The sequence below is a fragment of the Sabethes cyaneus genome, chromosome 3, assembly GCF_943734655.1.
Source record: "Sabethes cyaneus chromosome 3, idSabCyanKW18_F2, whole genome shotgun sequence".
Classification (NCBI taxonomy): Eukaryota; Metazoa; Arthropoda; class Insecta; order Diptera; family Culicidae; genus Sabethes; species Sabethes cyaneus.
The window spans coordinates 62,239,708-62,264,881 of NC_071355.1; the positions used below are offsets into that span (position 1 = coordinate 62,239,708).

The 25,174-nt window shown below is 38.6% G+C and overlaps 2 protein-coding genes across 3 annotated transcripts; one reads left to right on the forward strand and one right to left on the reverse strand.

Annotated features, from left to right (window-relative positions):
* Window positions 1–466: 466 nt before the first annotated feature.
* On the forward strand, window positions 467–2,298 carry LOC128742228 (chromatin assembly factor 1 p55 subunit). 2 transcript variants are annotated; one of them, XM_053838515.1, is made up of 3 exons: window positions 467–536; window positions 662–818; window positions 881–2,298. In XM_053838515.1, the coding sequence occupies exons 2-3, from the start codon at window positions 797–799 to the stop codon at window positions 2,146–2,148; spliced, it is 1,290 nt and encodes a 429-aa protein (XP_053694490.1). In that variant the 5' UTR covers window positions 467–536; window positions 662–796; the 3' UTR covers window positions 2,149–2,298. The 2 variants fall into 2 exon arrangements, with proteins under 2 accessions (XP_053694490.1, XP_053694491.1); XM_053838516.1 differs by having other exon boundaries at window positions 478–508.
* A 12,050-nt stretch (window positions 2,299–14,348) lies between these two features.
* On the reverse strand, window positions 14,349–24,519 carry LOC128742903 (bumetanide-sensitive sodium-(potassium)-chloride cotransporter). The gene is made up of 9 exons (XM_053839398.1): window positions 24,299–24,519; window positions 21,225–21,321; window positions 17,162–17,546; window positions 16,567–17,093; window positions 15,519–16,495; window positions 15,203–15,459; window positions 14,863–15,142; window positions 14,531–14,804; window positions 14,349–14,462 (listed from the first exon to the last, which is right to left on the reverse strand). The coding sequence occupies exons 1-9, from the start codon at window positions 24,517–24,519 to the stop codon at window positions 14,349–14,351; spliced, it is 3,132 nt and encodes a 1,043-aa protein (XP_053695373.1).
* Window positions 24,520–25,174: the final 655 nt, after the last annotated feature.

A 25,174-nucleotide genomic window follows, 5' to 3' on the forward strand; every position in this document is an offset into this window, starting at 1 on the left:
CGGAAAAGTCGGGCATTTCCTGTTTCCGCAAACAAGTTGTACGAATTACAAGTAATAAACACACTAGCAATAAAATTAGGTTACAAAGGGAATCAAAACAAAACACACAAAAACGTCAAACCAGAGTTGAGGTTAGACACCGTGCAAAGGTTTATTTGTTTGGTTTTTGGTTTTTATGTGAGAAAAAAGAAGAGGGAAGCATTTTTGCTTCTGTCATCATTCATACAATGACAGTTCGGCATGGGATTTCGTGTAAGTGCGAACAGGCTTAAAAATCTTTTTCAGCTTCGATAGTCGCGAATATACAGTCTCTGTAGGTGGATACTCGGGTGGATAGGGTGGATACCATCCTTGTAGGTCTGTCCGAAAATTTTTAACAATCAAATCAGACCCATCGGCGCTCCCCTCGTTGACATTTGACAGCTTATTTTCGTAATAGTTTTCGTTCCGCGTTTCGGCTTTTCGTTTTAAAAGTTGGAGTTTGTAGAAAAAAGCGCCGGAATAGAAGGTACGGCGATAGCTTGTTTGAGAAATTGGTAATATTTTGCTTACAAACTTTACCTTAATCGATAAATTGCTTGAAAAAACAGTTAAAATGTTAGGCTCGATCGAATTCGTGTAAAGGTATTAAAATAGTGTGGTTTTCTTTTGAATGTTTTAGATTTTCGTGTTGCCTGTGGCGTGTCTACGACTGCTTGGTTAGAAAAGTGAAGCAGACGCAAGCGGAAATTCTGCAGGCTGCGAGTAATTTGGCGGTTTAAAGTTCTGTCGAATAAAAACAGATTCAATACGTACAATGGGAGATCGTGGTGATGGAGGTAATTTTCTTGTATATTTTGAGGTTTACCACTAGAATATTCTGTGAAACGTATTTTCTTAGCTGAAGCGTTTGATGATGCCGTCGAGGAGCGCGTCATTAATGAAGAGTACAAAATATGGAAGAAAAATACTCCTTTTTTGTACGATCTGGTAATGACTCACGCCTTGGAATGGCCATCACTGACCGCACAATGGTTACCCGATGTAACTAAACCGGAAGGAAAGGATTATTCCGTGCATCGGTTGATTCTTGGAACACACACTTCTGATGAACAGAACCACCTGCTCATTGCTAGTGTGCAGCTGCCGAATGAAGATGCTCAATTCGACGCCAGTCATTATGACAACGAGAAAGGAGAGTTTGGTGGTTTCGGATCCGTTTCCGGAAAAATTGAAATTGAAATTAAGATTAATCATGAAGGCGAGGTTAATAGAGCCAGGTATATGCCTCAGAATCCTTGTGTGATTGCTACGAAAACACCGTCGAGCGATGTTCTCGTTTTCGATTACACTAAACATCCTAGTAAACCAGAACCCAGTGGAGAATGTCATCCCGATTTACGTCTACGCGGACATCAGAAAGAGGGTTATGGTTTGTCATGGAACCCAAATCTTAATGGCTATTTGTTGTCTGCTAGCGATGATCATACAATTTGTTTGTGGGATATTAACGCTACTCCAAAAGAACATAGGATTATTGATGCCAAAAACATTTTTACTGGACATACAGCTGTCGTTGAAGATGTTGCATGGCATTTACTGCATGAATCCCTTTTTGGCTCTGTGGCCGATGATCAAAAGCTAATGATTTGGGATACACGTTGTAACAACACTTCGAAACCATCCCATACGGTAGATGCCCACACAGCTGAAGTAAATTGTCTTAGTTTCAATCCGTATTCAGAGTTTATCCTGGCAACTGGGTCTGCTGATAAGACCGTTGCACTCTGGGATTTGCGCAATCTGAAACTGAAGCTGCATTCCTTCGAGTCGCACAAGGACGAAATTTTCCAGGTCCAATGGTCCCCGCATAACGAAACTATTCTGGCATCATCAGGAACTGATCGACGGCTTCATGTGTGGGATTTGTCGAAAATCGGTGAAGAACAGAGTGCTGAAGATACGGAAGATGGACCGCCTGAGCTGCTGTTTATTCACGGAGGACACACTGCAAAGATTTCCGATTTCTCCTGGAATCCAAATGAACCGTGGGTCATTTGTTCTGTTTCGGAAGACAATATAATGCAGGTCTGGCAAATGGCGGAGAATATTTACAATGATGAAGAACCCGATGTACCGGCCAGTGAAATAGAGGCCGGTGCTCCATGAAAACATTACAAATCACATTTTATTAGTATTTTATCTATTTCTCCATCAATATTGAAGTAATTGTTCACAAATTCCAGCATCAAGCCACGTTAAAAATCTTGACGATTAATGTATCTCCAATATATGTAACTTAAATGTAGTAGCAGTTATTAACAGATTTTGGAAATAAAATTCCTTTTAATAATATACCGATTTTCTTTTGAGATTTTATTTTTATTTTATTCTAACCATCTTCGACTTATCGACTTCAGATTACTTATTTAAACACATTTCTAGACAAGTTAAAATTAAGGCGAAATGGCGTTGATCCTGAAATTTCAAAAGACCTGTTTGTCGTTTGAAACAAAAATTCTGTTCATTAAAATATATTCATTATGTTCAGCAGATTGGCAAGAAGAATGCAGCGAATATATGTTTCGGGCCAAAAAAACTGCTTCCGAAATTGGGCTCACCGACGAAAAGCTTTCCGCGCACTTCCCTCAACCACCTCCGCACATTTTTTATTAAAAAAAAATAAAACAAACACGTCTCGTGGTCGTAGAGGGCTACAATTCTTATCCGTGTTTTGTAATTGGTATTGTATTAATAAGAAGTCCAACTCTCCCTGGGCATGGCATAACCTTGAGGATTGCTTAACTGCAACCAGGTCCCAGGGCTGGTCTGTATCTTTACACAAATGGAAGATGCACACTAGTGATGCCAAATGTGGTGAAGCCTACCAAAAGTATTTTTGAATCAATTTATTTGGCAGAACGTTCAAAATGGTAGCAAGACGTTCGAAGATTCGATTTACGAATCTTAATTGATATACATATAGGGTAATTGATCTTGAATGGACCTATTTAGCGCTTTTTAACACCACCACTCGCACTCCTGCTCAATTTACTCGTCATTTATAAATAATATGTGGTGATGTTACTATTTGTTGGAAAGTACCACATTTTTTCTACATTATCAGTACTTTAAAAATATATAATTGATGAAACTTTTATTAAATATATCGTTTTTTGCCAAAGCCTTTTTTTGATCTTGAATGGACCCAACATGATCTTGAATTGGACCTATTTTTGATTTTGAAATGGACCTAAATTTGGATTGTCATAGTTTCTTCCATGTAAATGAACAAAATAATAACAAAGAATTTTTTTTTAATAGTACAACTATACTACTGTTATTTATTAATAGGACACAAGGTTGAACAGCTTTTACCTTTCTTATACTCTGTTAGAAACGTATGAAAGTCGGTTGAAAAATTTGAAATCAGTCACAGTCGCCGAGGGTCTTGTTTTTATGTCAGCCCAACAATTGAACAATGTTTCAGTGACTTGATATGCGTTATGTATGTATCTGTGTGTGACATTTGTATATTGGGAATTTATTATTATTTGTTGTTCAGATATGGTTGAAACGATTTCTACGTCATAAAAAATTATGTCAAAAATTTAAATTATTCATTAAAAATATGTAATATAACTTGTATTAAACGTAGTTTATCAAGTACAGTGGGGTTCGAGTTTTTATTTAGTGACTACATATTTCGAAAGGTCAGACTTTTACTGACGTAGGACTACGTCTTACTGCAAAGTATCTAAAGGTTTGCGACAGCCCCTGTCGAACATTTTGAATATAAAACCGTTGCAATCGTGAAAAATTCGTTAATTAGTGGTAATTATTCAATTTTTGACACATTTATATGCAATTTTTTCAGTTAAAAAATGGTCTAGATTTTGCCACGGTTTCGATTGTGGCAACATAGGCGACACGCATTTGTTGTCAAATTCGAAATCATACTGTAAATGGTGCTTGAAAAAATTAGACTTGGTAATTCTACTAGGTTTAAAGGTAAGGTTAGATACTAGGTTTTAATTTTAAATGATAGTCGATGAAGAACTGTACCAGATAGAAAATAGGTGAACCTTCCTATTTTATATCTGGTACAGTTGAATATTTTAGATCTCAGGGTCACTCAATTTCGGTGGACAAGGAGGTATTAATTTTGTCACAAGTCAGAGGGGAGAGGTGCTTAAAGAAAACTTTACATCCTCCAAGAAAAAAATCAGAGGGGTTGTGTATAAGATACTATCACGGATGACGTAGTACAACGTTAGTCCGGTTGCATGATTTTGAATATTTTACTAAACTGATTTTTAATCTATCTGTCAATCGATCGACCAAAAGGTGATGTGAAGTCAACCTGCTTACTTATCGGCGGAATATAAGGCCTTTGCAAAATATTTTTTAAGTTTTTGTCACCCCCCCCCCCCCCCTTTGGAAATTGGCTTGAAAAATCGGGGGGCTAAAAAAAATTTGGAGGATATGAGTGTAAATTCAATTGTCCGTGGGCTCTACAGCCTAAAAAACTCGAAAAATGAGTGTACCTAACAATTCTAGCACGAAACAGAAATGGAAATTCGAATTCGGAGTTTCCGAAAATCGTTCAAAAAAAATTCTCTCGTTTTTGTCTTCTTTTCGTACATTTTTGCATGGAAAATAATAACGTATATATTAAAAGCAAGAACAGATTTGGTTTTCACGCTTAAACTTTAAATAAAAATGCTTAAAACCCATGTTTTTTGCTCGATTAAAAAATTTACTTTGTTCCCCCCCCCCCCCCCCCTTCAGTGTCCCAACACCGGAAGGACAAAAACTTTATAAAATATTTGTAATGGCCTAATTTTACTTTATTCTGAGCCTCATAATTATTTTAACTAAACTATTTAGAAAATTATCAAATACAATATTAATTTTTTAGGCATATCCAGTTCGAAAACGGTCCAGACATTGATCCAAATTTTATATTTTTTGCACCATATCATTATCCAGGCCTTTACCTAATTTCTAAATCCTCCATTGACGCACAGATGATTTTATTGCCAAACCGGGTAATTTTGTAGGACGGTTGGGCATCACAAAGTTTCACAAGGGTGAGGAAGTTGGCGTTCTTAACCATCAGAAGTGACTGCTTCTTTTTACTCAGACGAGTCTGATTTTGTGACTACAGGATCTGGTTGAATTTTATTGGCCTTAGGATTTTCGGTCAGCGCGCTAAAGGTGTTTTGAAGCTTTGGTATAGGCTTGATTAACGTGTTTAAACTATTTCTCATCTGAGTTTTGTCAAAACTTAAACTTAAAGCAACAAGCTATTTATATGGAAAATACAGGACGTTATTTGTCCATGAAAAAAATTTATGATTCCAACCATTTTTACGATGTTGCCTGTAGATAGTTAAACAGGGATAACCACTTTAAATAGAGTTTGGAATATTAGCTTCGTAACTCAATTCGAAGTTCCAATATTAGAGTTTCCTATACAACAAAGCTATATATAAATCTTCAGAATTGTATTCTCAAATAACTTGTTTTATTCTTCTGAGCATTATTTTTAATGATACAAGAATTGTCTCGTTTAGCATAATTTGGGATATTTTTTACATAAGGCGAACAAATTGGGAAAATTTTACTCCACTTATATAGATTACTTATATAGATTATATAGATTACACTTTTGCTTTGTGCTAAAACAAATACGTAAAATCCAATTGAAAAATTTAAGTGTAACAGGTTTTGTGCTAAATGCCAATGACGCAAAAATAGCTCTTTTTTAAGGGACATAGTACCTTTTACACCATATTTTTTGCTTAATTTCAAATATTTTTTCTCGATAACGCGAAAGGCAAATTGAATCGGGTTTTTTGCATTCGAAACATTGCATTTTATACTAATATTTGCAATTTTGTTTTCATAAGGGAACCTCTTCCCCTTGCCCCTACGGCTCCTTGAAGATAGTCGTTCAAAAAAACCATGAATTGCGGTACCATGGATTGGCGCTGGGGGCTTATCCGAATTGAAAAATTCCAAAACGACATGAAAGAACATTTAATTATCTCGTGTTTGATCCATCCTGTTTTAGAATCCGAACACATAACAAAATGGCGGACATTGATACATAAAAGTATGGTTTTTAAGCGAAAAAATTGACTTTAAACATTTCTAAAAAATACAAAAATTACAATATCAAGAAAAGGATGGGTCAAACACTAGATAATTTTGTTGGCTTTCAAACAAAAAAAGAATCATAAGAATTGCTTGAGCCGTTCTTGAGATATTTATGGTTCCGACTTTCAAAACCTGGTTTCGAGAAAAACGACGTAGAAGTTTTTACTCGTTGTTTAATCGCTCCAGACATGCGCGGTACAAATAGCTGTAACTTTGCAAATATTTGGAATTCATTCAAACGACTTCAAACACATATGGTCAAAATGTTAATCTTTTGAAATAATCAATCAAAAAATTTAGGTTTTAAAAAATTGAAAAGGTACTATGCCCCCTTAACAGAAGGCAGTTAGTATCACTCTTATCTTTTGATCCATCTTATCTTTTAATCAATGATGGTTAAAATTTTTGTATAATACTGAGAATAAATAGTTATAATAGAAGTTTATATTGTTTTAAGCATAAAATGACATATGTTAGCTAACTAATTAGGAAGACTTTTTAGTTTCAAAACTAGAGGCTACAATGTACAAACACTATGAAGCAACTACGAAAAAGGATGAGTGATAGTTAGTTTTATCAATATAATTAAGTTTTTATTTAGGCTATAAATCAAGCCTACTTTCAATATCCCGTGCTTATAGATTAATTATAAACGGAGATACTATAATGACAACAAGCAGTTTCAATGAATATACAACGACGAGTTCGTTAGTGGTAGGCAATGATAGCTACCGCCAGTGATGTCTCGGAGCGCAAAACTAGGTCCATTCTAAAATCAATACTAGGTCCATTCAAGATCAAAAAAGGGGGTTAAGATTTTTAAGGAATTTGAAGATTTTACTGGTTTTACTGAACTTTTAAATACCTAAATTGAAATTACACATATTTTAGCATCATTTTAAGAGTATTGTTTTATTTCAAACCAGGAGGGTTCCGGGTAGTAATAGTTTGAAAATACTCTATGGTGACTGCCAAAACGCTGAAAAACAGCTACTTTTAAATACGCGGCAATAAAGTGGTTTTGGATATAATTTTAATTTAATTTTAGTATATTTACGTTCAGAAATGATTAAAGATAAACATAAAAGCTAAATACAGTACAAAGACTTGATAATTATATCCTAAAATTCTTATTTAAAAATAGGTCCATTCAAGATCAGAATTCGACTAGGTCCATTTCAAAATCATTTACCCTACCTATTTTCTATTGATTCAGGGCTTTTGGTAAGGTTAATCACAAAGATATTACCTTTGACTTGGCTTGCCCGAATCGCGAATTTTAATCTATCCAGGGCAGTTGCCCAAGGGGTTTTCGTCTTTTTTTCTTCTTTCAGTTTGTTTTCGCTGGAAGACCAAGTAAATGTCGACAAACTAACACGACCTGAACAAGAAAAGAATCTGGAACAACATGATAACAACAATAATATGGACCAATAACTGATTCAGGTGATGTGACGGGCTACAGAGAATCCAGGTAAAGCTAACAAAGAAAAAGGCAACATAAAGGTATGCGAACCAGTGATATTCAAAATTTATAATGTTTTCTAGTAGGTTTAAATATTACTAAATTTATTATTATTTCTTCAGCGAAAAACATAACATAGTTGCATATTAAATGAAAACTTGCCTAGAAGCGGGTGTTAGATTGGTCGACAGTAACTCAAAAATTCATTAATACATTTGTCAACCAATTGAGTTTTCTTTTCAGTAGTTTTCAGAAGTATTAAGTGAACAAAGTTTAGATTCACGTCAACGCAATGCATATACTGCCATTATGCACATATCAAGTATGTACACTGTTGATGGAGATATGCGCATGATGTTAGTAAAACAATATTTTAGTGGGTGACATTACCTCTAAAGACTCAAAAAGACAAGATTTAGAAATTCTAAAATCCTATAAAGTATTTTAAAATCGATAAAGCATTAACAAATTCAAATTTGCTTCCCGACTTGTTTCTTAGTTAAGAAAGGAGAAACGTTCGACGCGACGTACCTACTCATCTGACTTTATCACTCGTCTTCAGACTCATATTCAGCCACCATGAACAACTACATCGCACTACAGTCAATTTGTTTTATTTTGAAAACCTATCCAAAGACAGTACTGGCCAACCAGTGTTCAACCGGCCGACATAGGCTAGTCCGTCTGGAAGTACTGTTGCAAGATAGAAGCTAAAATTTATTATTCTTTTGGGTTGAGCCTTGAAAATCAAGCTGCCAAACAGCTCCAACTCAACACCCCACAAAAAAAAAAAAAAAAAAAAAAAAATAAGAAGTCCAACTCTATTGGCCCTCAGCCTTTATTTTATTCATTTAGACAAAAGAAGCGGGACGTCAAAGAGGGGGAAAAGGGTTTTGTTGTTTGCATTCCAGTGCTGCGTGGATCAACCTCTTCGGAATAAAACGCCGCTTCTGAAAAATCACGATTTACAAACTGTATGGACCTTTTTCTCAGAAACTACACAACGTATTGGAACAAACTTTTTTTGTTTTGTTGGTAGCTGGACGAAGACTGTTATAACTTTTGAGTTTTGTAAACGAAATACAGTTTGAGAAAAACGAAAAAGAAGAAGGAAAGATGGCCAAAAGAATAAAACTTTGTCTTCTTTTTCTTTTTTTTCAAGCTATATTCCGTTTAAAAAGCTCAAAAGTTATAAAAGTCTTTGCCGAGTTCTTACCAACAAAACAAAAATCAGAGAGGTTGTGTACAAGACACGACCGCATATATAGGTGACGCAGGACTACGTAAGTCTCTTTGTAGTGAAAGTAGCATGTATTCATGCTTGTAATCATTCGATTCTTCATGTATACATGCTATATGCATGCATGCTACATGCGTTATATGTAACATTTATCAAAGTAGTAACATTGCATACGTTCAATTCTCAAAAGATTTCAGAGTTATTTCTATGTGCATTTACAAACAATTTATCAAATTCAAGAACACAAACTATTACTTTCCTGCTACCTTATTGAAATTAAAGATTGGTTTTATTACCCATCGTTCCTCACGTTGAAGGGATTTTACCAATTCAATCCTATTTTATCAACAGCACATCTTTTCACTACACTTCTAATGAAACGGCAAGCATGCGTATTCGTAAAGAGTCCTATTATAACCGAACACTACAGCTGTAGCACATTTTTCCAACACATATATCAAATTCGCCTAGGTTTAATCGTCTCGCAGTAAAGAATTTGCGATTTGTTGAGACAACAAATTTGTGTCATTTTTTCTGGCACACTTCCCTAACACAGACATCAAAATGGACTTTCGTAAGAAATCTGTTGGTACGATGGGGCTTTGTCACTCTTTCTGACGTACTTCCCAAGCAAGGACATCAAAATGGTCTAGGTTTAATCGCGGTGCTAAGAATTCTTGTTGAAATGAGGAAATTTTGTCACTTGTTTTGGCTTACTTCCCAATCACAGATATCAAATTGGTATAGGTTTAGATCACCGCAAAGAATCTTCCAACCAATCACGAAGCGAGAATTCTGGTAAAGCATAGGTTCATTATTATCAATTTTTCAATAGTTCAACATCAAGAATCCATATTTTTCTTCATTTGGGTCAATTCTTAGAAGATTTTCCGATCGATTGGTGTAAGAATATTGTAAATCGATCAGAAAACCGCTGAGCTATTAACACTCAAAACCTTTCATTTTTCGTGACGCTCGCATGTTTTGATTTTTTGGAATGACCCCCTATCTCAAAACTTGCCGTAAGACGTAGTCCTACGCCAAAAAAAAGTTTGTCCCAATAAGTTGTGTAGTTTCTGAGAAAAAGGTACATAAAGTTTGATAATCATGAGGAGCGGCGTTTTATTCCGTCGAGGTTATTCCACACCGCACTGCAATGCTTATGGGCATGATCGTTTTTCGGCCACTTCCCGTGGTCGGATCATTACAAAATTAGTATCAAAATAAGCGGAAAAGACCGCAGAATCAAAATCTGAAATAAAAAAATAATGGAATTTTCAAAAGTTTGAGTGGTTTATGTCCCCTTAAAGTGACTATAATCTAAACAAAAAAAAACTTAGAGGAAGGAACTTACAGTACTGACAGCATGCGATATATCTGACCTGGTCCCTTGTGCGAGAAATTGCAAACCGCCCACGAGCTTCGGACACATCTTGTTGGTGAATCGTTGATTCGGGTCGAATGATGTTAACACGGTGTTACAGCCGGTCATATCGAACTGCTGCAGTAACTCATAGTAGAATCAATATATATGTATGATGTTTACCACGAGCACTGCAGCGACACTGGCATTCTATATATATATTGATTCTACTTAATTCATCCGTGTAACTTTCCTGGTTCAGCATAATAATCTTCCCCTCCGTGCGAGTCACACGAATGTCGAGCATCTGCTTCGGAGCGCCGCGATCTTTCATTAAAAATGTCACCATCACTTGCTCCTTGACCTTCACGACCAGTTGTTCGTTGTTCGAAAATATCAGAAGATCTACGACATAATCGGCAACTGTGATGATCTTCTTGTTATTAATCAGTAAATATATATATTTGCCCGTATCCAGTTTCGTACTCGCCAAGCCAATTTTCAGCTGCTTTTCGTCAAGTTTGGTGTTCGATATGCGACTTGCTTGCTTTCCCATCCCATCCCCTTTCCCATCGTATGTAGCAAAACCTGCAGCAAAGGCTGCTCAATATAGATTTACTCGTCAAATAGGTCACCTGGAAGAAACGCAGTAACTGCATCCAGCTAGTGCACCTCCAAATCCAAGGTTGATCGTCAACACCATCAGATAACGAGCCATCGCTTACCATAGGCGCATCTACGCCTTTCGCCCTGCTGATAGTTCTCAATGACAAATCGGGCTTTGCATATCTTCAGCGTACTAAGTACTGGTCTAAGTACTAAGAGAACCTGGTCAAATACCGACGAGCTAGTGATCAGTTGACCACGATCCTGAGAAGGAAAAAGCGCCAAAAGGAGGACAGAGATCGTGCAGAATTAGAACAACTATTCCGAGCTAATGACACGCGGAAGTTTTATGAAAAGGTGAACCCACCTCGGAAGGGCTACACACCGAAACCTGACATGTATAGGGACGAGAGAGGGAATCTAATCACAAACGAGCGCGAGACGGTCGACAGATGGAAGCAGTTCTTTGATGAACACCTCAATGGCGAAGTCGTAAAAGGAGGCGGAACGAAATGATCGGCTAGACTGCTGCAACTATCGTGGTATTACGCTGGTAAACGCCGCCTACAAGGTATTCTCCCAGATTCTGTTACGCCGGTTGTCACCGATAGCACAAGGTTTGCTAGGGAATTATCAGGCGGGTTTCACGGGGGCTCGCGCAACTACGGCAACTACGAACCAAATTTTTACTATCCGACAGTTCTTGCAGAAATGTCGGGAGTACAACGTGCCCACGCATCACATCTTTATTGATTTCAAAGCAGCATACGATACAGTCGATCGCGACAAGCTATGGCAGATAATGCACGAACACCACTGACGCGACTGATCATAGCTACATTGGATCGAGTGATGTGTTTCGTACGCATCTCTGGGACATTCTCGCGTCCCTTTGAGACGCGGCGAGGGTTGAGACAAGGTGACGGCTTATCCTGCATGCTGTTCAACATCACTCTTGAGGGGGTGATCCGGCGAGCGGGCATCGAAACGAGAGGCACGATTTTTACCAAGGGTAGCCAACTTCTAGGCTTTGCGGATGACTTCGATATCATAACCAGGGACTTTGCGACGGCGGAGGCAATCTACGCCAGACTGAAAGCGGAGTCTAGGAGAATTGGGCTAAAAATAAATACGTCGAAGACCAAATGACATGAAACATGACATGACATGACATGAAAGGAAGAGGCTCAAAGGAAACAAACGTGCGTCTCCCACGAACGATAACCGTTGACGGCGACGAATTAGAAGTGATAGAGGAGTTCGTTTATTTGGGATCACTGGTGACCGCGGACAACAACACTAGTAAGGAGATCCAAGCGGGAAATCGGGCCTACTTTGCCCTTCGTAAAACGCTACGATCAGAAAGCATACGCCGCCGCACGAAGCTAACAATGTACAAAACCCTTATAAGACCGGTAGTTCTTTATGGACTGTAAGCCGTGATGCTGCTCACAGAGGACATATGCGCCCTTGCCGTGTTCGAGCGGAAAGTGCTGCGGACGATATTTGGCGGATACCGTAAGGATACCGGACGACAGTGCGACGAAAATAGTCCTCTTCAACAACCCCACCGGCACCAGGAACAGGGGGCCCAAAGTGCACGATGGCTCGAAAAGGTCGAAAGCGATTTGCGACTTCTGAGACGACTAGGAAATGGGCGACGAGAGGCCTAAGACCGAGTTGAATGGAGACGAGTGCTTGAAACAGCACGAGCCTCCCTGGCTCTATGCTGAAGAAGAAGAAGAAGAAAAAGAAAAAGAAGAAGAAGAAGAAGAGTAAGAGTAAGAAGAAGAAGAGTAAGAAGAAGAATATATTCAGCAATCCGTATACCTTCGTTTTGAAATGGTTCGTTGTCATCCAACGATTTGATCGTCGCTCTGCATCGTCTCGCGGTACGTAGCAGATTCGCTTTTCGTTTGCACCTTAGACATGAAAGTCTTTTGAAAAGTGGTACTAAAACTCATTTCAAAACCAACTTGTTCGAAATCCGGCGCTCCCGTCCACCGCACGTTTTCGCTTCAAGCTGGTATTCTGGTTGTGGAGGGAGTGCAGATGATGATGTTTCTGTTTTGAGTGCACATACGTTGCCCTTAGGATTCGCACGAATTTCATCATGGTCAGTCACATCGACTTCTGCCGAATTGGAATGCACCCCGTCAGCAACATCATGTTTTGCTACTGGAAACTGCATCACTTTTTGCTCAATCGGTTCTAGATTCTCTTGTCCGCTTTCCTTCTCACTCAGGAATACAAAGTCTCGGCTTACGAAAACTTTTTTCGTTTGTGGATTGTAGACTCGGTATCCCTTAGTCTTACTACAAAAGTTCAATTCAATGGACAAAGTAGTCTAAGTCCCCCCTAACAAAAAAAATAATCCCTTAGTCTCTGCTGTATATCCGACGAATACTGCAGCCCCGGGCTTGAAATCTCTTTTCTTCTTTCGCACTTTCGGAACATTGACCATAACTTTTGTCCCGAACATGAAAACTTACGATATCGTGCCTGCTCACCAATGGAACAGTTCAGCTAAACCGTTCCTTTCCGGGTTGTATGGTGAGGCAAACCGTATTTACCACCATTAACCGGTACCGCCTTATCGTCAGCTTCGCAGCATCTCACTGCTGTCTGACCCCCTAAATATTGTGTTAACATTCCCTCTTACACACTTCTGGCAAACCTTTCAATGTAGTATAAATGTGAAGATGCCACATCCTCCCCTTGCGTAAATAAAATCTTTCGATTTCGAAAATCTTTCGTAATTTAATTCTTACGATTTTTCTTTGGGATTTTTAACCGTGAAAAGTCTCGTGAAATACTTTTTTCAGATATTTTTGTGGTATGCTTGTAAATGAGAAATCTAAGTCCGAGATAGTCGGAAAATTTCCTTTGGGGGTTTCTTGAAAAATAGAAGGCCTTATATTCTTTAAATACTGTTTCGTTAAGTATCATGTATTGAGTTACAATTAAGAAGAACGTATCAGGGAACTCTCTCGTCATGTTAAACAATCTCTGGGCAATCTGTTACATCGTCTTTGTATTATTGCAATTCTCAATTGTACTTTATATCTACAACGCATTTTTCTAATAATAATATTGTAATAATATATTATTGATTATAATTATAATTTATTAAAAGTACGTACAATATTTACTATAAATATTAAGATTTGCTAAATACATACTACTAGAGTCGTAACTATCCTTCCGACCAATACTGTTGTTAGTCAGTTTTGAATCTTTTTTAAATAGCATTAATTTTGGTTCTAGTCTTCGGATTCATACGAAACAAATATTCTAAAGTGTTTCTTGCCTAGAAAAAAACGGTGAAAATGGCATAGCGCATTATGTACAGTATCAGTAGGGTGGGCGCATTTGCTATGACTGGTACTGCTCCCACCTAAACTTGTAATAATTACTCACCCATTACTCTACCATTGAAGATTCGAGCCTCGCTTGGTCAGGTGAGCTTATTTTACACTACATATTAATCTTAATAATTTAAAACCGCAAACTGCCGGACTACTACCACCTCAGGAGTAGAACGTGAGGACTGATGTTTGATTACCCCGAACTAGCATAAACGGCGGCATGTCCTTTGTGAGCATTTCCAGCCAAGACATGTACAGTGGCGCTGAAACGGTTCCCTGTAATACAAATGTAGTGGTTAATTGAAGAGAAAAATGAGGCATTAAAGAAGTTATTATAGTTTTACCAATCTAGGCATAGGCATGGACATGACGATCAGATTGGCACTGTTGGAATGTTCGATTAGCATTTCACGTAATCGAAGCTGTCTGTTTGTTTTCTCCTGCAGTGCTAGTTGTTCTGTGTCACTGATCGGTATTTCGGTGCCATCGTTTTTGTGAAAATTCTTCAGCAATCGCTCATGCATGTCGACGGTTTCCTGCTGCGGAGCGTCCATAACGCCCTGAAGCATCGTCAACGAGGAGTAGTTAATCCGCAGCTTCATGAGGAGATTTGCCATGCTGTTGAAAGTGGAAAGATTTTATTTTTGTGTAGTTTAAAAAATCCAATTAAACTTACTTTCTTTCTTCCACCTCTAACTCCATCTGTTGGTTGGTTAAAGCAAATACCCGAATTTTACAATGCGCCCATTTCGATCTCATCGATATGATATAAGGGACCAGCATGGTGAGGCCACCATCATCGTACAGCCACCAGACGTCGATCGTACCCTTTGGTTGTTTCTTCTGGAAAACACCCATCCGATCGAGGATCTCTTTGTCAACAAATGAGCCCCCGCGAGTTGAGTAGATTATACTGTCACGCGTTGCCAGAAGGTCTCTCCTATTCGATAAGGGGGCTGAAATATAGTTGCATAAATTACGATAATCTTATTAGGCAAATTTTATGAAAGACGTACTCGGTTGAGGTATTGTTAAAGTCGTGTGATTACTTCCTGCTAGTGAATCAAGATTTAGATTGGAATCAACATGCATTAGTTTTGTCGGTGGCTTCAGCCCTTCAGCGGCAATCGTCGATATGGTGTGATGATTTGGATGGCCACCGGTATTCGGATCGTTGCTAGGAGTAGACACAATTTCCGTATTCAGATGCGAAAAATCTAATCCATTTGGTAGTCGAAGTATCGAAATAGCCATACGGCAATCAAATGCATCACTGTTGAATAGATTAGTAAAATTATTAACATTGAATTTGTTCAATAATAATATGCTTACTGTAAAACGTTGTAGTACTTCAGTAGATTTTTCACTGGACATGTCATCCAATCCGATTTGAAGCCCATCATTACGATATTTGGAGACAATTTACCCACTCCAGAGGTCTGAATCAAAGCGTGCACACCATCTTCAAACGATAGACCATCGATTGGCTGGTAGAAGCCGCGGATTTTCCGGATTTCCAAAAACTTTGTGTACTTCGAGTTTTGCTCTTGTCGTTTACGATAGGACAGTCGTTCTTCGATGATATCTCCTACTATCATTAGCGAGTGGTTCTTGGTGATAAGGTTTGCCATGTCTATCAGAGGAGGACGATTCATGGGATTTCCCGCCAAAACGAGCACCGAAGGATGATAGTTTTTAACATGATCGCCGATGGTTTGAAGCTTAAGCGTTGATGAGAGTGCACTTTTGTATGTTTGCTGCTGGGTACTAGAACCCCAGTTAACATCCGGCTTTCGATAAACAACGACTAAGTATAATATGAATATAACCACTATCGTAACAGCTGTGAACGTATAGTCTAGCTTAAACATAATAGCAATGCATCCTACTGATCCGACTAAGCTTAACCAGGGATTATAGAATCTGAAAGTTGGTCGCCATCCCAATGGCTTGACGATAGCTGCGTGGAAAGTACAGAAATTGATCAACGCATATGATGCTAAATAAAAGTTGGAAATCAGAGGTGCGATGGCGTTGATGTCTGCTATCAGCACAAAAAGGACAGATATCAGCAAAACTAACACGTAGCCTCGGTAGGGCTCTCCGTGTTTTCCATAACCTTTTGAGAAGAAGATTAGACCCGGATAGATGCGGTCGATTCCAAGAGCCTGGATTATTCTTGGAACCGAGAGGAGATTAGTCAACGCGGTACTGAGAGTTGCAGCAAAGCATCCAGCATAGATGATATAGCTGGAGAGGGACATCAGCTGCATCACCGTGTAATCATTGTGTAACCCATAAGCGCAGTTCTGTAAAATAAAATCAATGGTTAAAAATTGCCTACAACAGTACGCAGCAAATACATTACAATTCCTTCTGCTGCGCAGGATGGAAATGTCCCATTTACATAATCGGTTATATTACCGGATGCATCACGCAGGGCTGCACCTCCAGCGAAAAATACAAATAATACGTAAGATATAGCTGAGATGAGCAGTGCTAGCAGCGTTCCTTTTGGAATAGCCGTAGCAGGATCTTTTAAATCGCCACATATGTTCGCTCCTGCTTGAACTCCGGTCACGCTTGGGAAAAAAATTGCGAAAACAGTAAAGAATGTGTGATCCGAATTCTCACTCCACCGATAATCCGATTGTAGATTTTCCGCGAAGACTTCTTTCGAAAAGCCTATAAAGCCTTGTGAGATCTTTTCATCACTAGTCGGTCCAACTAGCACGCCTATCAAGAAGTTAAAAATTGCGACTACAATTGTCACTATAAGGAAGTTCTGTGCCTTTGCTTCCCATTCCATTCCAACAGCGCAAATGATGACCATGATTATGATAGCCACTGTACCGACGATTCGGACATCATTAACACCGCCATCTATTATCTTTGCGTCGAACGTTTCTGTAAATACGTAATTAGAGTTGCGAAAATATTATCGTACACATATTGAAAACGTTGGAGCAACATACTTAGCAAATCATTCAGGGAATTACAGAAACCGATTGTGTTCAACGAGGCTGCCACGGAGTTTGCGAATGCAAACACGATGCCCACGGATGCACCGAATTCCGGCCCGAGTGATCTCGAAATCAGATAGTAGATACCACCACCTTTCACTTGGCCGTTGGTACAGATGGCCGATAGGGATAGCGCCGTTATAACGCATACCAAGTACGAGATTACGATGATGACCAACGATTCTATTATTCCGGCCTGTGACACTACCCAACTGAGACGCAAAAATAGCATCACGCCCCAAATGTTGAGCAGACATGGTATCAGCACGCCTTCGATCCATCCTAGCTTGATGCCGTGACCGTGCACGTCCGGTTTGTCGTCCTCTACTTTGGATTCCTGAAAGTGAACATTTTAAAGGGTGAAATTTTGAGCAATAAGGTTTGATGCTTAACGAAAAGTAATAAATTCAATTTTAGATGACAACACTGGAAGTTTAAACTTTTTAAACCATTATATGAACACTTTTCAGTAGTTTGTAAATCGCCTGGTTTCTCGAAAAAAATTAGCTTTGAAAATACTGTTGGAAGAGTTAAAGATGCTGACGTTACAACTCAATACATTACGCTACATACTCAATGCGACGAACATGTGTTTTAGTAAGGCAAAACACCCCCTTTAAAAAAATTGTTGCAATTTTCGTAAATTTTCGAAGTAACAATTTAGGTATTGACCTAAAGCCTCAAAATTAGCAGTGAAATCCGTTCTTCGATGGTTCCCGGCACTTACCAGCAGCAAGAAACTGAACTGGAACTCTAGAGAGTATCCACGCGTCCAGCATCATGCCTTAAGCAATAACCAAAATACTCCAACTTTGTATGTAATATTGTCATATTTGTCATATTTTTTTGTTTTGTTTTGTCATATTTATTTGTTTGACTGATGTTAGGCTCTGCCCATTATCGATATTAAAAAAAAAATGTTACATAGTTATTACCTACTAATTACAAATAATTTACATAAAATATTCTCAGATTATCTCTAATTTGCTTCTTGGTCAAGTCAACATTTATAATGTCACGATGATTGTTAAATGTGGTCATCATTCTATACATTGGCTCATTTCTGGCGTAATTTTGAACTCTATTTGTCAAACGAAATGGTCTAACACTTCTTAACGACGAACGTCCATCATTCGCGGTCACTTGGCTTAATAAATATGGCGAATTATACCTGCCGGCGAGTATGTCCTTTAAGAACAGAGCATCTGTCGTACGCCTTCTGCTCTCCAAACTTTCCGTTCCAACCAATAAGCATAACGATTTATAGTTAGGCATCTCTCCGGTCCATCCTAAATTCCGCAGGGCATAGCGAATAAATTTCTTTTGGATTCGCTCAATTCGCTTTTTGTGCACTTCGTAGAATGGTTGCCATATTACACTTGCGTACTCAATATTACTTGCAATTTCCGAAAAAAATCACGAAAATCTATTGTTTTTTGACTTTCCAGAGTAGGTTTTCCCCTTAAAAGCAAGATATAATCAGACTAAACTAAAGCGATTAGATTATTTTTAGATGAATACGGGGCATATTGGCTGATAAATGTACTATGGGAATCTCTCCACGCAGTGTCTATAACTTGTGGACGCATCCGCCACTTTCTGGTTTCCTTTTGCAGCGAACTTTCTTTCACTATCTCCACACTTTCACTTTATCAACATTTTTCAATCGTCCATGTCTCATTGGCTAAGTCGATGACGAATATTCCGATCCGTATTTACTTCTTCTTCTTCTTCTTCAGCATAGAGTCGGGGTGGCTCGTGCTGTTTCAAGTACTCGTTTCCATTCAACTCGGTCTTGGGCCTCTCGTCGCCAATTTCCTAGTCGTTTCAGAAGTCGTAAATCGTTTTCGACCTGGTTGAGCCATCGTGCACGTTGGGCCCCCTGTTCTTGGTCCCGTTGGGGTTGTTGAAGAGAACTATTTTCGTTGCACTGTCGTCCGGCATCCTTACGACGTGTCCGGCCCACCGTAGCCTGCTAACTTTCGCTAGATGTACGACGGGAGTCTCTCCAAGCAGTGCCTGTAGCTCGAGATTCATACGCCTCCGCCACTCTCCGCTTTCAGTTTGTATTCCGCCAAATATCGTCCGCAGCACTGTTTGGTCGAACACGGCAAGGGCGCGTATGTCCTCCGTGAGCAGCATCACAGCTTCAAGTCCATAAAGAACTACCGGTCTAATAAGGAGTTTGTACATTGTTAGCTTCGTGAGGCGGCGTATGCTTCCTGATCGTTGCGTTTTACGAAGGGCTAAGGGCATTCATTTTAAGCCCAATTCTCCGCTTTCAGTCTGGCGTAGATTGCCTCCGCCGTCGCAAAGTTCCTGGCTATGATATTGAAGTCATCTGCAAAGCCTAGAAGTTCCCTTGGTAAAAATCGTGCCTCTCGTTTCGATGCCCGCTCGTCGGATCACCCCCTCAAGAGCGATGTTGAACAGCATGCAGGATAAACCGTCACCTTGTCTCAACCCTCGCCCCGTCTCGAAGGGACTCGAGAGTGTCCCAGAGATGCATACGAAACACATCACTCGATCCAATGAAGCTCTGATCAGTTGCGTCAGTTTGTCCGGAAAACCGTTTTAGTGCATTATCTGCCACAGCTTGTCTCGATCGACTGTATCGTATACTGCTTTGAAATCAATAAAGATGTGATGCGTGGGCACGTTGTACTCTCGATATTTCTGCAAGATCTGTCGGATAGTAAAAATTTGGTCCGCAGTTGCGCGAGCCCCCATGAAATCCGCCTGATAATTCCCTACGAAACTTTGTGTTATCGGTGACAACCGGCGTAACAGGATCTAGGAGAGTACCTTGTAGGCGGCTTTAAAACTTGTTTTCATTTGTATAAGAGCCCCCCCCCCTTCTCAGAGGATGGAGGGATATCAAACCACCATCGAAAAAAATCCTGTCTCCTGGAACAAATCTTCCACATGATTGTGAGGAACGTGCTGCTCGAGCCAAAGATGCTGATAACTGATACCCGGAACTCCACATGCCAAATTTGGTTTCAATTACTTGATTAGTTCTCGAGTTATTATGAAATTTGTATTTCATTTTATGGGAGCCCCCCTTCCTAAAAAAGGAAAGGGTCCTAATTCACCATAGAAAAAATTCTGCTTCCAAAAACCACCACATGCCAAATTTGGTTCCATTTGCTTGATTAGTTCTTGAATTATGAGGAAATTTGTATTTTATTTGTATGGGAGCCCCCCTTCTTAGAGGGGAGAGGCGTCCCAATACACCATAGAAAAAATTCCTGCCTCCAAAAACCTCCACATGCCAAATTTAGTTTCATTTCCTTGATTAGTTCACGAGTTATGAGGAAATTTCTATTTCATTTCTATGGGAGCCCCCCGTCTCTTAAAGGGGTGAGAACCTTCACCGGTCCATATAAATTTTCACGTCGATCGGTTCTGTAGTTTCCGAGTCTATAAGGAACATACAAACAAACATAAATGCATTTTTATAGGTAAAAATATATTACAAGGTCAATACAAAAGTCATTGTTTGTTCCGTACAACAATTGCCATTACAATAACTACGTTAGACATGCCTCATTTGAATGTTATGATAATAACATTGCAGGCTAGGACCGGTGTGACTCATTCTGCCGCTGCCATACAGCACGGTTTTAGTATACAGTCAGTTGCTAATTTTCTAAGCGTATCACGCTGAAACAGCTGATTTTTGACGCTTATTATCCAGTTAACAAAAAAATGTTATTGAAACAAAACAATTGAATTAAACTAACGTTTATAACATGCAACCTACGGAACTGCTGGTTGAAAACAATTGGAGAGTTCTGTTCTGGGATTTTTTTGTTTCTCAATCAAATGTAGTCCTAGTCCGACGTTCTTTAACGATGTCCTATAGATACCTTTAAATCTATACGAAGCTCGAAGTTCTAAGGTTTGGTAGCTCCCTAGCACCGCGTTGCAATATTTAAATTGATTTTTCCGTTTTTCTAAGTTATGATTACAAACACAAACCACAATTGAATATCTAGGTAAATTAACTTACCGGTTTTCTGTCAAGGTCTCCGTGCAGTTCACCTAACGATGGTCGTTTAATGGCCCGTTTCGATGTGCGATAGTATTCCAATCGGGGTAACGGTTCCCTGAAATCACACAGAAACCGCTGTAGTACAATTGCTTTTCGCATTTTTATCGTTTTTTTATTATAATGCATGCGGTTCTTTGTAATTGTTTCGGTTATTGATTGTGCACTGTACACTTTTGAATGAAATCACATCAACTATTTTTTTTCCATTTTTGTTAACCGTCATGGTACGAATTCTGGAACTAGTTCCGTACCTAGTTATACTGCACACCACCGTTCCAACGTCCGTCGTCTGCGTCGTCGTTGCACTTTTCTTGCGAGTAAGTTTTTTATTTAGCATGCTAATTCTATAAAGCCAAGTATTAAACTGCCTCATTTTGCTAGTTTCACAATCAATTGAATCAACTGATTTTCTTTTTTTATACCCTATACTGAAACAATGTCTTGTCCCAACGAAAGTTTCCCATCGGATGAAATCGAAAATTGCCCGTGGAATTGCTGAAAGTGTTCTGATCGCGATACGATTGTAGATTTCCCTTTTTATTCAAATACATAGGTGTACTGATTAGTGCACGTTGGATAACAATCACTGTGATAAGAAAGAACGAGAGAAGCAATACCTAATATCGCAGCTTTTTATAAAGTTGAGATTGAGACCTGTGAGTGGTCAAGCCGAGAGAATTAGGTAAATGCGCATCGATACAGTTTAGTGCATCTATTGATGTAAGTTAATTTGTGCTATAGAACTGGATTGCTGCTGTTGAGCATTCTCATACACAGGTATATTGCGTCGCATAAGGTGCGTTTTTCACTAATTTCAGTAACTAATTTACGTCATTGAAGAGTATGTGAATTATGCTAATTATAACACACCTTAGAACCCTTAGCACGAAGTACAGACATTCAGGCTCAGGGAGTTTCGAACTTATGTAAATCAGGTGTTTGTTTTGACTACAATACAATAATTTCAGTGGAACGTGGTAAAGCGGTAGCGCTATAGGTTCCTTGCTGATTTTGTTTCGTCAAACATCGGTGTTTAGAACGACCTAATTAGAAGCTGCGATTTTTTTCCTGCATTCGGAATTGTGCTAACATGAAAGTAATTCGACCTGATACAGCGACATTAGCTGGTTTCCTTTTATCGGTGCTATATCGACTGTAATCCTGTATAAAAAAAGATAAAAATCAGCATTACGTACAGATATACATGCTAATAAATCGTATTTGACATCCGTACTATTTTGGAGGCGATATACGTGATTGCGAATCATTTTGCGCGTTACGACTATATAAGTATTTATATACGATAATATTCGATTAAGTGCGAGTCGCTCCGTACTACTATACGATTTTGTGCCAAAAATCGTAGTATGTCAGTTATTATCATTATATACGATAGAAAATCAACTTTAGCAGCTTTAGTTACGATTTCGAATTGGTTAGGAGATATTACGATAATTTTCGTACATTGATATACGAGTTGGTGCTTGCTGGGGAAACAGTTCAAACAGCAAATAATGTTCAAATTATGTACAGCTGTAGACGGAGTCCAAAATAGGTTCGTTACTCTACCATGAAAAACGATGAGAATGGTGCGAACCATGATCAATCACCCTACTAAATATTGGCTGTGTTGAATATACTATTGAATCAGAGATATACAAAGATGCAATCAAATGGATTGTATTCGTCATAACATAATAACTATTAATAGCATGATCTGATATTTGTCCAGTACTATGGAATGATTGATATCATTAGCTTTGATACGATTGTGCAGTAAACTGTACATCCCGGAACTTTATCGGTAGCAAACCGTAATTGTTAGTAAATTTAGAGTTTTTTAGCTATGAAAAAAGGTTTATCGGTTTAATAATTACGAGCGTTTGTTTTTATCATTGTTACGAATCTTGTAGTGATTCATCGGCATCCATCGTCACACTCCCGATCAGTTTAGATAATGTTGAAGTCCTCGTGATTCCTTATCACTGTGGTTCAACTGCAAGCATCGACGATTGGCTAGCTACTCACAGGATAGTAACATTCTCTGATAATCAATAAGAATTACCATTGCAATGCAACTGCAAGCTATTAAGCATTTAAGGCATCTTAAATGCTATTAATTAAATTAACTGCTAACACTCACAAAGATCTGACAGTACTGACTAATGAAAAGAAGAATTCGAATAGAATGTTAGACGCCAATTTACAATAGCTTTGAAGTCAAAAAGCTAATATAGCTACGTGCAGCAACGTGTAGTTAAAATGCCAATAAAAGGTTGATTTACTGCGAGTGGTAATGCTCTTTGGTTACTTGCATTCAAACGGTAGCATACCGTAATATGATTAGATTATAGAAATTTTGCAAGTTAAATTATTCGATAATCTGTCATAAATGCCAATGCATGTTATCTAAGCTTGAATTGGGCGTTTTTTCCTGTTTCAAAAAGCCAGATATTGCAGTTGCAATATCTGTACGGGCAAATCTTGCGTGATTGCGATCCATAAATGCCTGCAGGCAATATATAAGCAAATTAAATTAGGTGTTTCGATGCTCGTTACGTGATGCAAATGCACTTAACATAGAAAATGCGTAACCTTGCGTGTACAGCGCATTCTTCAATGCGCCGTGCATTTGTGAAACGACATGTCGCGACGGGTGCCATTGTGCTGCTGTAAGAAGTGTCAGGCCTAATCCGATATTACTTCTGCATATTTACCACTGGAAGTTAAGTAGCTTTCAGCTCATTCTAATAGAGTACTAGGTATTTAGTAAACATTCTACAAAAGCTGCCCTTTTCTAATGTTTCTTTGTTTAATGTTGTAGTAGTGGTAAATTAAGCAAGACGATTTTTTTCGTATTTCTCCTTTAACTGGGAGACATTGATGAAGACCGCAAGTCCGAAGCAAAATATCTATCAACCAAAATAATTAATATGTAGTGGGGCGATAAACAAAATGTTGTGTGTCTGTTCCGAAACATTATTAAGGGATCGAAGTGTACGACGGTTACAGTGCTTTTGGTTCTAAATTACCTGGTCAGGTAGCCAAAGCTCGGTCGTTTTCCATCGGACGCAGAACTAACCGTTGACACGGTATGGTTATCAATGTCCACCGTTGTGCCATTTGTTGCGTTTGTCGTCGCATCGTTGTCGCTGATGGTGAAAGTAGCCGTGTGCCGTTGACTGTTGCTGTTGTTGCGATTTCCCAGAATTTGATTGCTCAGGCGAGTTATCGAGAACCGGTCGACTTTCATCGTTGCTGCGTGAAAGGGTTTTTCTCTGCCGGTTGATTGGTATTACGAGGTCAGATGAATGTAATCAGCTTGTATGCGACATTTTCGTGACGATGAACCTGAAAGTGGTGGACAGGTTTGAGCGTTTCTCAAATTACAATACCATTTATCAATGAAACATTCTAATAACTGCATAATGTTAGGTATATTCATTCACTTCTATACGTTAGAGTTATTTGAAATTTATTATCATTTGTTTTCAACAAGATATATAGTACAGTAAAAATTTTTGGAATTGTCCTGGATTTGTTCAGCCTAAAATATATTTTCACTGGAGTTTTAGCTGTCGGTGTTAAAAACATTTGTTTACTTAGTTCTTCATATAGGTACTGTGGTAGCTTTGATCTCTTCCCTAAATTTAGGAATAAAGGATGTCCACGTAAAATTGCAACACACAAAATTAATTCGCAAAATTCGAGTTTTTATCCGATTGTCATCAAACTTTTAGGTCATCAAATGAAAGAATTAAACTTAGTTCTAGCGTTTTTAATTTTAAATTTCGCCTCCCCATCCATGAGACTTTGCACAACCTCAAAATCGATATGGTTTGCATTTTTACCCATACTTTCTTCATTTCTTCAACTGTTTTGATTACTCTAGGATGTTTCAGAAGATT

Coding starts and splice junctions, on each gene's coding strand:
- LOC128742228 (XM_053838515.1), top strand. CDS start 797: ATGGGAGATCGTGGTGATGGAG. Junction 819..880: donor GGGAGATCGTGGTGATGGAG/GTAATTTTCTTG, acceptor GTATTTTCTTAG/CTGAAGCGTTTGATGATGCC.
- LOC128742903 (XM_053839398.1), bottom strand. CDS start 24,519: ATGAAAGTCGACCGGTTCTCGATAACTCGCCTGAGCAATCAAATTCTG. Junction 16,496..16,566: donor GGACATTTCCATCCTGCGCA/GCAGAAGGAATT, acceptor TTTATTTTACAG/AACTGCGCTTATGGGTTACA. Junction 15,143..15,202: donor TTTAACAATACCTCAACCGA/GTACGTCTTTCA, acceptor ACTATATTTCAG/CCCCCTTATCGAATAGGAGA.